General features: G+C 37.7%; 1 protein-coding gene across 1 annotated transcript; it reads left to right on the top strand.

Moving 5' to 3' along the window:
- Positions 1–4,813: 4,813 nt before the first annotated feature.
- adcyap1b (adenylate cyclase activating polypeptide 1b) lies at positions 4,814–11,858 on the top strand. The gene is given in 6 exon segments (XM_088014740.1): positions 4,814–5,865; positions 6,201–6,305; positions 7,176–7,310; positions 7,679–7,783; positions 8,425–8,521; positions 8,523–11,858. Coding segments are annotated over 5 exon segments (627 nt in total). The 5' UTR covers positions 4,814–5,865; position 6,201; the 3' UTR covers positions 8,709–11,858.
- Positions 11,859–12,533: the final 675 nt, after the last annotated feature.

Here is a 12,533-nt window from a genome sequence, read left to right on the forward strand (position 1 = left end):
GCCAAAGAAGGAATCATGCTGCGTTCACGGGTAGAGATTACACTCGGAACATACATGTTTGGTTTAGAGGCTAACTTTTTGAAGCGTGGGAGATATGTTGTCGCAGTTCTAAAATAAATGTAAAAATAATAAATACTAAGGCCCTTCTGCTGTCGCTCTGAACCGAGCATTTCCAGCTGAAGTGGAGAAAATTACGCATTTTACTGTAAGAAATCCAACTAAATAGAAAACATGACAGAGATTTGAACTGACTGGAGCTCCTTATTTTTAATCCATTTATGCTCATTTTCACAGATGGGGTTTTCTATTCTGTTCTAATTGTATCCTTTGATATTATTCTGTATTTCGGATTTACACCAAAAACGAGCAACCTTTACAACATTTATTTCCATAAATAACAAATAAAGTGCACTGCTCCTGAATAATGATTAGTTCAGAAGACCATCTGTTGAGTGAGTGAGAAATATAGCTGTCAAAAAAGGCTAAATTAAATTAATATGTTCTCTTCTAATCTCTTCAATGTGAATTAAAAAGAAAAAAATGTTTACCAACAACTTGTCCTGTCTATTCTCTCCAAAAGTAAAGGAGAATATCTTACAGGAGTTTTACACTTGCAGTGATAGGTTTACACTGGTGACTAGCAATCGATTGTAATATTTCTACCTGAAAAATGTTTTGAAGCAACTCATTTTTAACCTATTTATATAAAAAATGAAGAACTGGTTCTTACGAAGCCTTTTGGAAACGATATAAAGTTTCCAAAAGGCAGATTACTTAAGCAGAATTTGTCCTACTCAAGTAATCTGCTTTCCTGTTTTGCTTTTATCAGTTATTTCAAAATATTTTTTTTAATTGAACTTTTATGTATAATCACATGTTAATTACTGATGTAGTTAATTGTAGATGTTTAATAAAATATTAATTGATCTGCAACAAAATGAACGTACTTGTTCTATTAAGCTAGTTTTATGACACCAAATGTATTGTTTTTTGACAGTATTCTCCATAATTATAGAAAATATGTTACTGTTTTGTGCGTTTATAAAACAGTTTGTCCTAAAGCTAAACTAGATTGTAAATATGTGATTTACAACTGTGCAAAAAACAAACTTTATTTCACAAACTACATTTGGAGAATTGTGTCTCAATATATTTTCCCTTTCCTTTTTTTTTGTGATATATATATTATTTATTTATTTATTTATTTTTTTTAATTGAAATTAGTTTCCTGTTGTGTTATTTCCGACAGCACTTGAAGTTCACAGCGAATCCTGCTCAATGTGTATCCAATATGGCCGACGTCCCTGTGTATTACAATAGAGTGAAAAAAATCCGGTCAGTCTCTGAGCTGCATTACTACTACACATGACATTTATACACTAACAAAATATAGATCAAATATCTCTTCATTGCCAGAACGTTTAATAAAAATGAAACTGAACTGTTGTAGATCTGTGTTTAACCTTTGAACTCAATTACAGTGTAAAGGTGTTTGGTGCCCCCTACAGTTACATCTATGATTTTAGATCTTCTGCCTGGGGCTCTGACAGTGGAGCTCTGCAAAGTCTCATTATGCTTCTAGAAAATCGTGTTCTCGTTTATTTTTCACACTGCTTTGAATTCATTTGATTCCAATTATCTGTGCACTATACAGAAAGTGTGGTGGAGGGAAAATATTTTGAGGGAAAAATGTAATATTGACATTGCAACTTAAAAAATTACTCAGGGGGTCCAGATTAAAGACTTTCTACTGAATTTTTAAAGGTTTGGAGAAAGGATTTGCTGACCTCTACTGACGCTGAGTGGATAGCATGCGAATTGTGATATTACAACATCACACACAGGGAAAGGTTAATAGTAAATCAATTTTAAGTGAAGGGAATTTTTTGTTATTATTTTAAACTAGTTTAACTAATAAATTAATTAATCGTTATTGATAATCTTCTAACTTTAATTAATTCATTTTAATGAAAATAAACTGTTATAAATGTACTTAAGGCACTCCCTCTGTCCTGTTCCTCTGCAGATTGTTCTTCATCAGTCTGTTCAGCAGCAAATCACCAAGTTATTTCAAAGGCAGTTTTTTTTCATTGTGCTATCAGTCCACTCTGACTTTGTCAACAATGGCTTTTACTCCTCTCTTCTATAAACGCCAGATTTGAGGAGTGCATGACTATTAGTTTCCTTGTCAACAAGTTATTTTATCTCTATATTTCTACAGCTCCTGCGGAGCTACAGGCTTTTCAGCTGTTTTTGTTTTTTTTTTGTTTTTTTTTTAATAATCTTCTTACCTGGCCTATCAGTTTAGGTGGGTAGTTATTGCTAAGCCATGCGTTGTGCTATCTTTTCATTTTCAGATGGTGGGCTGAACAAGGTTGATGTTCAGTGCTTTGGATACAAGTTTCAAACCCTAACCATGAGTAAACATATTATTTTACTTGCAACCTAAGCAAAAGGAAAAAGGCCACTAAAACCATATTTCCCTTTTTTTGCAGTTATGCACTACTGTGTGATGATAAGTCAACTAAAATGCCCCCAAAATACTTTTAGGTTTATCTCTGTAAATCGAAAAATCTTAAAATTGTATAAGTCAGCTTATATGCTTTGAACATTTGTTGAGTTTAAACAGACATTCCTTGAGATGTAAAATTAGCTCTTTTGAGTATTTATTCTGCAAATCGTTTTGGTTTGACTTAAAGTTGACTTTCTTTCACACCTTCTTGCATCTCTCACATTCATCGTGTTTGAATGTGAAAGACGTGCACACAAAAAGACAAAATAAAACATCGTTTTTTTTATTATCATATTTCACTTCTTTTCCTCATGATGGCGCCGTTTGCTCAGGGTACCGATCCGCATCTCTACCTGCTGCACAGAGCAGGCCTAATATTAGTAGTCAGCTCCAGTTCAGCGGTATGGGCTTTAAGTTGGGCGTTTTACAGCGTCACGTCCTAAGAAAGAAAGAAAGAAAGAAAAAAAAAAAGTTGTGGATCAGGCCCCTCCTGGCGGTGACTGGGTCTCTTCGTCATAATGCGTCAGCCTAAACAAAACGCTGACGTGCGCCTCTCTGGCAAATTCTGCAGGTTATTGGTGAGCTTTAGGTGTGATTCAATCAAATCAAAAGATCAGCTAAGGCTCCCCTTCGGGGACCAGGACGACCCCCTCAGAACCAAACGCCTCTGTCTGATTAGTCACGTTTTAATGGAAGAATTCATCCTTTAAACTCGGCATTCTAAAACACTTTCCTTTACATAAGCCAATAAACAGGAAGGTTTAACTCTCATAATGAAGTGGGTCATTTAACTGAAGGCATGGTTGTTACTAGAAAAACAGAAACCAGGAGAGATCAACAGCGTAATCTTGTTGTTATCTTAAAAAAGCTATTCAAAAGAAGAATACAAGATAGGGGGCCATTTTTGGATATAGAAATGGACTGCATAGATATTCCTTCAAGATAAATTAATCAACTTTAACTCAAATACATTTTAACGGTTCAAGGTCTACTAAGACATTATCTTTCATTTATCCAGTATTGGATCATAAGGCTAACAGGTCCTGAAGGAACAACCAGACAGCCCCTTTCCCAGTAACACTCTCCAGCTCATACTTGGTGATCCCAAGGTGTTGGCAGGCCATAGGGGATCTGATGAGTTTGCTTTGTTCCAGATATGTGCCCAGAAAATCTCCAAAAACAGAGGTGAAAACAGGAGGCATGCTGATCTGGTTTAGGATATATCCAAAATCATATACCATATATACTCAGATTGTGTAATAAAGGGAAAATACTTTTGTTATAATGAATTTGTCATTCTGTAACACTTTTTACTTTTACCTTGAATTTTTTTTTTCAGTATTAGTTGCATGACTTACATATTACATTGCCCTATTTACTTTGAAATAATTGAAAGCTGTTAAAAACTAGCTAGCAAAGGGTGCAAATCTGTAGGTTAAGTGAACTAAGCAATTGCTTGGAGCTCCAATACCAACAGGGGGCCCCAAACGCATGAGGACCGTAACACAAGTTATGTTTGAAAATGTGTCTCCCCCCTCCCCCCTCTCCTCACTTTTAAAAAGTGTTACATCAGAAAAATCGTGCAAAGGAAAGATGTGTTGTTCTCGATATTTAAAGAAAAATCTATGTAAATCTGCTTTAAAAAATGCTTAATGCTGAGCAAAATAACCACGCTTTATTTATGTGCCACCTTTCAACACGGCACAACCACCTAAACTGAGGGAAAAAGAGAAAAATAGTGCAGTAAAAGTCATATATGATGAATTGAGCATCTATGATACAAAGGGATTTTAGGTCAGTAGTGAAGTTATATGTTTATGGCCTGAAGTATAGCCTGGGATAAGCTCTGCTTAGGATTCAGGAAATCTCCCCCCAATTTTCTGAATGGAAGATAAACATGACGTAAGCATGTCGTAGTAAGCCGGTGTTGGATCCTTTAAACCTGACATAAACTGTTACGCAATTTTGATTTTAAAGGAGGTGATAAAGTGTTGTACATTTATGATGCAATGATTTATTGGAAACATTTAGCAAAACCCAGCAAGACACTTTTTTTGAAGTGTAGCTTTTTTGTATCATAAATGATACATCAGGCTAATCGTGCAGCAGAATATATCTCTGTTTATCACTTTTGCAGTTTCTTGGAATCTGTAAATTCAGCTGCATATTTCCTCCATAAAGGAGCTTTTTGTGCAAATTCTAATTGTTAAACAGTTAGAGATCTCATAAATATTTGTAAAGATACAAATGATACATTTGCAACAACAGCTCCAGATTTTTCTCAACGTTTTTCGTTCTTCATGTGAACAGAGCATTTGAACCACACAACACAATGGCATAGTGTATTTACTAAAACGTGACTTACAGAAATAGATTCATCACAAAATCTACATAGGCTATCCTGCGTCACCAGCCCCTGTTTAAATTCAGGTCCCTTAAGTATTTTAGAAATCCAAGAGATCTTGTACTTCTGCTGTGTGGCCATTAAAGCCACCACACTCGTTACCGAACGAGCAATTACTGGAAACGATTAGAAAATGCGACTCTGAAGTCTGGAAGCGTCGCAATCTGAGACGATTCATTTCAGCACCGGACAGCTCCGGCGGTCCCCAGAGGCCACGTCTATCAAAGCCACATGGTTACATGAAACCACCAGATGTACCAGCAAAAAAAAAAAAAAAAAAAAAAAAAAATTCCTTTCAGTGGTGGTAACTAAACATTAATTTGTGACGTGAATCAAGTAGACCTTGAAAAAGTGGTCATAACATCTGAAACTCGTGCATGTTTTTTTTTTTTTTTTTTTTACGCATACGTTCCCCGACGTTAGCAAAAAGCTGAAAGTTTTAAAGTAAACTTCAATCTGTGGATGGAGGGGGGCGGGGGTCTGATGGATGCATCGATGAGGAAGGAACTGTACCATTATATTCCGGGAGGAAGACTTGATGACGTCCATAGCATCCTTAATGTGACTTGGTGAAGGGAGGAGGAAGAGGGGGAGGAGGGAGGTGGGGGCCAAGGCTTACGATGAGCGGATAAAAATCCCCGGCAATCACCAGCGCAGGACAAAAGTTTGGAGCAGCGCTATGTAGAAGAACATCTATAGCGCAGTCTTTTTTTGTTTGCGACCAGGCTGCGTCCCTTTCAATTTCACTGTGTCTATAAAAGTGAGACGGGCTGCACTAAAGAGTGGGGGAGATCAACATAAGGAGACCCAACGGAGGCGCTTGAGCCAGGAAAGAAGTGCTGTGAGGAAGAAACACCGTGTCTCAAACTCTCACACACGCACAACCAACAAAGCCGCGCCCGGATCACAGCCTACACAGCACAGCGCTACACCTGCTTTCCTGCTCTAGGTATGTGCGCCTTTTTTTTTTTTCTTTTTTTTTCCGCTGTCTAATTCAAATTATTTTGTGAGGAAAAACTGAATCTCTAACTTTCACCACAAAGAAAAACAAAAAACAAAACAAAAAAACAAACAAAACCTAAATTTCTTTTATTAAGGCAGCATGGCTCGCTTTTTTCTTTAGTTATATATATATATATATATATATATATATATATATATATATATATATATATATATATATATAAAACAATAGCAACCAGAGTCTGTTACTATGATTAAACAAAGAGCGTTCATTTCTCAGCAGAGAAAGTAACCTGTTTCCTGTCTGTATTTCATCGACAGCATGGCCAGTTCGAGTAAAGCCACTTTAATCTTGCTCATCTACGGAATCTTAATGCACTACAGCGTCTTCTGCACACCTATAGGACTAAGTTACCCAAAGATCAGGTAGGTTTGTCCTAATCCTTCCATACTGAAGCTATACTTCTTTAAATTATTCATTTCAAAATTGTGTTAAGCGGCATATTTTTCAATGTTCCAACCCTATGTCTTTATTTCAGACAAGTGCGCAAATATAGGCGCAATTTTAGAGCGCTGAGCTAGAAAAGAAAAAAAAAATAACATGGGTGTGCAATAATTTCCCCAAAGCACACAAACGCAGGTGTTGAGTGGAAAATGCCTATGGAAATTGCGTACATGTATCAGTCCAGTGGGACTGCTCGCAGAACTCCCCCTTATTAAAAATGAGAGAGCAGTCGGTGCGCTGGATAGCCCTTGGGATGACGATGGACTGGCGTCACCAAGGAGAGGCGAGGCAAAACGAATCGGAGAGCTCTTCCCATTTAAGATTTCTTTATTTCTTTCTCTTTTTTTTTCTGCTAAAAGCATATCCAGAATTAAATTTGGGCGTGGTTCTCTTCGATTCAGAATTTTTTCAGCTATTTTTAAGCAGTCTTTTAATTGATTTATTCCCCCACTCTCTTCTGAGGCTCCACCGCCCACACTCTTATAGCCTATAGGCGATCTTTTTCAACACCTATTGTTTCGATTTTTTAATAATTAATGAGTGTGAAGTCTGCGCTGAAATCATCAGCAGTAGCAAGTTGGAATATAAAACAGATTTTCTACCCTAAGGAAAAAGGGTTTATGTTTGTAATTTTAAGTAATTATTAAAAAGTTATATCTTAATACTTCTCTTACTTCATCAGAAACACATAAGGCGTGTCTGCGGGTTTGAGGCAAGCATTTTCTTTTCTTTTTCTTTTTTTTTTTTTTTTTACTGCATCGGATTTCTGACGCCTGCCTTGCACGTTGCAGACTTGAAAACGATGCGTTTGATGAGGATGGCAACTCTCTGTCCGACATGGGCTTTGACAGCGACCAGCTTGCTATACGAAGCCCCCCATCTCTAAACGACGATGCGTACAGCCTGTACTACCCACCAGAAAAAAGGTAAATCCCACTTGAATGCGTACTGCAGCTGGGACAGAGCGCCCCGTGTAATTTGCCCTGTCTTACTTCCATACCGAGTAGCCTCAAGTTGTTGTTTCCATTCTGCTGAACATGAAGATCACGGAGGGAGAGCATGTTAAGGCTTTTTTTAAAAATGCTGTTTATTTATTTATTTATTTTAAATTGGTATTGTTATTATTATTATTATTATTGAACCTCATGCCGATGGGTGGGGACATTCTAGGCTGTCTTGAATCATTTTTGTCTGCGCCTCTTTTTATTTCATTTATCATTGTTTCTGTCATTATTATTTTTTTTCCTTTAAGTCTCTGATGATCTATGTGTTTTTTGGCGTTTTATCATCTCAGACCAGAAAGGCATGCTGAGGAAGAATTAGATAGAGCCTTGAGGGAGATCCTGGGTCAGTTAACAGCGAGACATTATCTGCATTCTCTGATGACTGTTCGTGCAGGGTAAGGGCATTTCTCTTCAGCGTTTTTTTTTTATTTTTATTTTTTTATGTTTCTGCGCTGCACAACTTCAGGCTGCTTGCGTCACTCATTATATGTGCGTGATTTTTATTTATTTGTTTATTATTATTTTTTGTGTTGCCTGTCCATAAAACCCTCTAGAGGTCTTCATTGTGCTTATAGTGTTTCTGATTTGCAAAACGAAGGTAATAAAAACAGGAGTCTTATTATAAAATCCCCTGCAAGTGAGGTGTGATTGCACCATTAATTTCTGATTTAACTGTTCTAAACCTAAGCGCTAATGAAAAATCATGCGTCAGAATATCCATTGGGCTTCAGATGAATAATTGAAACGCTTATTTAAATCAAATGCGGAATTCGGTATTATCATATTTTCCACATATTTAAAAAAAAAAAAAAAAAAAAAAAACGAAAAACAAAAGAATAAAGGCCCAACTGTTGATCAAAGCGTAATGATAATCAATATATGTACATAGTAATAATAATAATAATAATAATAATAATAATAATAATAATAATAATAATAACAATTTAAAAACACAAATTTATGCTGAACTTGCTTGATTAACGAATCTTATCGTGATTTCTTCCGTTCTGTGTCTTTTCCCCCGATTATTTTTCAGTGACGACAACAGCATGGAGGAAGAGTCAGAGCCCCTGTCCAAAAGACACTCAGATGGGATCTTCACCGACAGCTACAGCCGCTATAGAAAGCAGATGGCCGTGCAGAAATACCTGGCAGCGGTTCTGGGTAGAAGGTACAGACAGAGAGTTAGGAACAAAGGACGCCGGCTCGCCTATTTGTAGCTCCGCTAAAAGAAAGAAAAAAGAAAGAAAAAGCGCCCAAAACTGCCCTCCTGTGTATATACATCCAGTCGTTAACTCAAAGTCATTCAGATATATCTGACCAACCAGTGGATTGCGCCTGTGTTCTTTCAACATGTATTTATGTATGAAGTAAAGCCATTAAAATGAATATTTTATTAATAATATCGTTTTTTTCTTTTCCCTTTTTGTACAAAAGCACTTGATACCGCACAGTTATAGCTACTTTGTGGACCAATATTTTTATTTTTCATGTTGAGATGTTGAAAACAACAGAAAAAAATGACAAAAAAAGATGATGATGAAATCAGAAAAAAAAGATAGATGTGCACCTTCAACGTTTATGCGCTTGAAATCTCCTAAGGTCATCCACATATGCAGAAAATAAATAGATTTTCAAAAGACAATCAAAGTATTGAATGTTACTACTTATTTTTTTAGTCTATTTTTTTAGTGTTGTTTTTTTTGTTTCTTTTTTGTTTTTGTTTTGCAAAAGCAGGCCCAAAGAAGCAGTGAGCATGCTACGTGAGGCACATGTGGGCTTATCATAAATGATAGATGCTACTTTTTTTTTTTTTCCATACTCCCTTTAATGGGAGCTCTGTGGGTTTGGAGAGTTTTCCTGCCCCTCCAGGGCGTTAAAGTGAGATGGGTTCTGTTGGACAGCTCCTCATCTGATGGATATGTGGACGATTTACACATCCATCCATTCTACTAGTAGAAAAAAATATACCCTGTTTGTGTAGAAAGTATGGATATTCAGTCACACATGGGCTTTTGCAGGGGGATTATTGCCTTTACAGGAGATCTGGTAGCAGAAAGCACTGCCTGCTTACTTGCCTCAAAGTCATTTCACAGTAGGAGATAAATCACGCTCTACAGGACTGTGCAAAGAATGTTTGATCCTCTCAGTGTTGTAAACCAACAGGAATATCTGGAAAAAAAATGTGCTTAATCTGTTCATTGTATGCAGGTAGCAAAGAGAGAGAGAGAGAGAGAAAAAAAAAGAAAAGCAGGAAACAAAGGAAACATCAGAATCCTGGATACTGAAGGAGGATATTTACCTTTTATTTGGTGCATGTGGAAACTGACACCTTGCTAATTCTCGTGTAGAGACTGCATGCCTATGTGCTTTTATTGCTATTTTTATAAAGTGGGCTGCGCCAAGCTCATTTCCGAACCCCTCCCCTCTGCTATATTGTGACAAAAAATGTGAACAATGAGGGCTAGAGGTGGTAGATACTGGAACTGCACTGACTTGTTGAATCTTTACCTCCCCTGCCACTGTCATGGTGGACATAACAGAACGCTGATTACTTTTTGTCTTATTGTAGCAGTTTTTTAAAATTTCGTTTTAGTCTACATGGCCTTTGCTGATTTAGTGCTGTGTTTCAACTGTTAGTGAGAAGCTGGTCTGTGTCGGATGTCTACTGTGCAGTGAGGAAAAAGAACGAGGAAGAGTGTCAGGTTGAGAAATGGAGACGAGAGAGTGTTGAAGAAGTGGAGAGGGAAAGAGAGGTTGCACAAGAAACCAGCCGCAGCACCCCAAGAGTCAGGGAAGGCAGGATGTGTTAAAACCAGAGAAGAGTTGAGGGCTTCTTCTGCCTCAGTGAGATTAGGGTCAATGAGTCTGATAAAAGCAGAATATCAGATGTTGAATTCCCTTCACAGAGGTCTTCCTGCAGGATGATAGGTTTTCCCTCTAACGCCAGAACACGGCTGAATGAAGTTCACCCTTTCCAGCAGACAGGAAACCCTCCCCCCCTGACTTTTTATAAGGGAACATTCCAAGTATTTATTCCCTCGTATGCAACTGCAGCTTTGTGCGTACGCTTGCAATCGAATCAGCAGTCTGTGTTCTCCCCATAGAAAATACCAACACACTCGTCTTCTAATTTGGCTTTAAACCACAAGCTTTGTGTGTATGCGTGTGCGTGGTGTGCTTGTGTGCGTGTGTGTGTGTGTGTGGGTGTGTGTGTGTGTGTGTGTGTGTGTGTGTGTGTGTGTGTGTGTGTGTGTGGGGGTGTGTGTGCGTGTGTGTGTGTGTGGCAAACGCACATGTATGTGTATCATGAGTGACCGAACACAGACGTGGAGGTGGAAACACCGTTTGGCTTTTGTGCCTTGCTTTGATGTGAGAAACCTAAAAAAAAAAAAAATGAAAAGAACAAAAAAAAATAAAACTAAGAAAAATTCGCCACGAGTGACAGATGGCAATTTCAGTGGCCCTACGATGCTGCAGTCCATTAGCTTACATTGAAACTTCCTTTTACTCTGTTTAATTGCTCAGCTTAGTCTGCCCTAACAGTAGTAGAATTAGGCTTTTGTTTTCACAGCATGGCCAATGAGTTTTTTTGAGTAAAAAAAAAATATATATATATATATATATTGTAGACAAGAATAGAATGTATATGTTGGTGGAGCAGGCAACATGTGAGTGCGTGCGTGTGTGTGTGTGTGTGTGTGTGCGTGTGCATGAGTTTGGGTTGTTTAGTGTCTGTGAGAGTTTGTGAACAATGACCAGTGTTTGTTATTGTTGATTATGAGGTGTTGTTGATTATTTTGATATTGGTCAGTAACTTATATGATCAAAAAATAGCCCCTATATATATCATTTACGACTCTGTGCAACACTATTTCGAATAAATAAAAAAAGGGTTTAAGAGCATAATAACAGAGATGTTGTTCAGATCATAGAAAATGCCTGTTGTTGATAGTTCTGACAGCGCCCAACGCCTTACTTCAATGTGTAAACTCTTATCTATTTGAGAACATTGTGTTTTAGAACTTAACCTCAGTGCAAAGTGGCATCGTTAAACACACACAAGTCCTTATATGGGGTTCTTACGTTTCTCAATGTCATGAAAGTGTTGTAAGATTTGTATGAATAAATTTTTGTAAACAACAAAACCAAACAATCGATGTCTAATCTTTGATACTTCACCCTTCTGAGAGGATCCAACACAAACAGTTTAGTCACACACAAAATGACTCGAGACTTAATATATCTTGGGATTATACGATCAATGTGTTCCTCTGAAGACAGATCAGCTTCCATTGTAAACACAAATATAAACTCATACAAAAGAAAATAGGCTTAGAAGTTCTCCAGCAAATATAGTAAAAAAAAAGCTCCAGTGGAGTGTGTCGATTTCAAGTCCGCTTGACGTGAATGCATCCTTTTCATAGGAAAATCATTAGAAATGAAAAAATTAAAAATTAAAAAAAAATATCACGAAACGAAATTGACACACACACGAAGCAGAAGCAGAATCCAAATGGTGTTGTTTATCACTGGTTAAATGGCAAAGTGTATGCGTTCTAAGAAAAAAAATGGGTTGTGCAGTTGATATTTAATGGTAATAAAACTTAATTTATCTAACAAAGAATCATCAATCATCACAGCCAAGGAAAGCTTCGACCCTGGACTGAGCAGCAGAGCTCACAGAGAGGAGGAGACCACTTCCCTCCTGTTGTAAGAGCCACGTCTCTCTCCCCTCTCCATCCTCGGCCTTGGAGGAGCAGCTGCGTCCCGCGGGAGAGGAGGATGGGTGTGGCGACGAGTTTGTGTGTGATCTGATCCTCATCAACCGGGAGGAGTGTGTGTTGTGGTGCGTGCGTGTGTGTGTGTGTGTGTGTGTGTGTGTGAGTGCACATTCACTAGAGCTCAACTAACCCAATCAGAGAAATGTTGCATGGCAACGGTCCACAAAGGGACACGGTTGTGTGTGTGCGCGTGTGTCAAGTGTGTTTGCTTTTGTCTGTGTGCAGACCTTGGTCAGAGTCTGCATTGGAATGGAGTTCTGCATAAAACCTCACATATGTGACTCGAGAACAGAAGATTTTAATAAGATCCAATTATTGGAATAAACACAAGTATCTTCAGCATAGAGGAGCACAAAACATT

Source organism: Poecilia mexicana, unplaced genomic scaffold (genome assembly GCF_051168715.1).
Source record: "Poecilia mexicana isolate PSO_F unplaced genomic scaffold, ASM5116871v1 scaffold_17, whole genome shotgun sequence".
Lineage (NCBI taxonomy): Eukaryota > Metazoa > Chordata > Actinopteri > Cyprinodontiformes > Poeciliidae > Poecilia > Poecilia mexicana.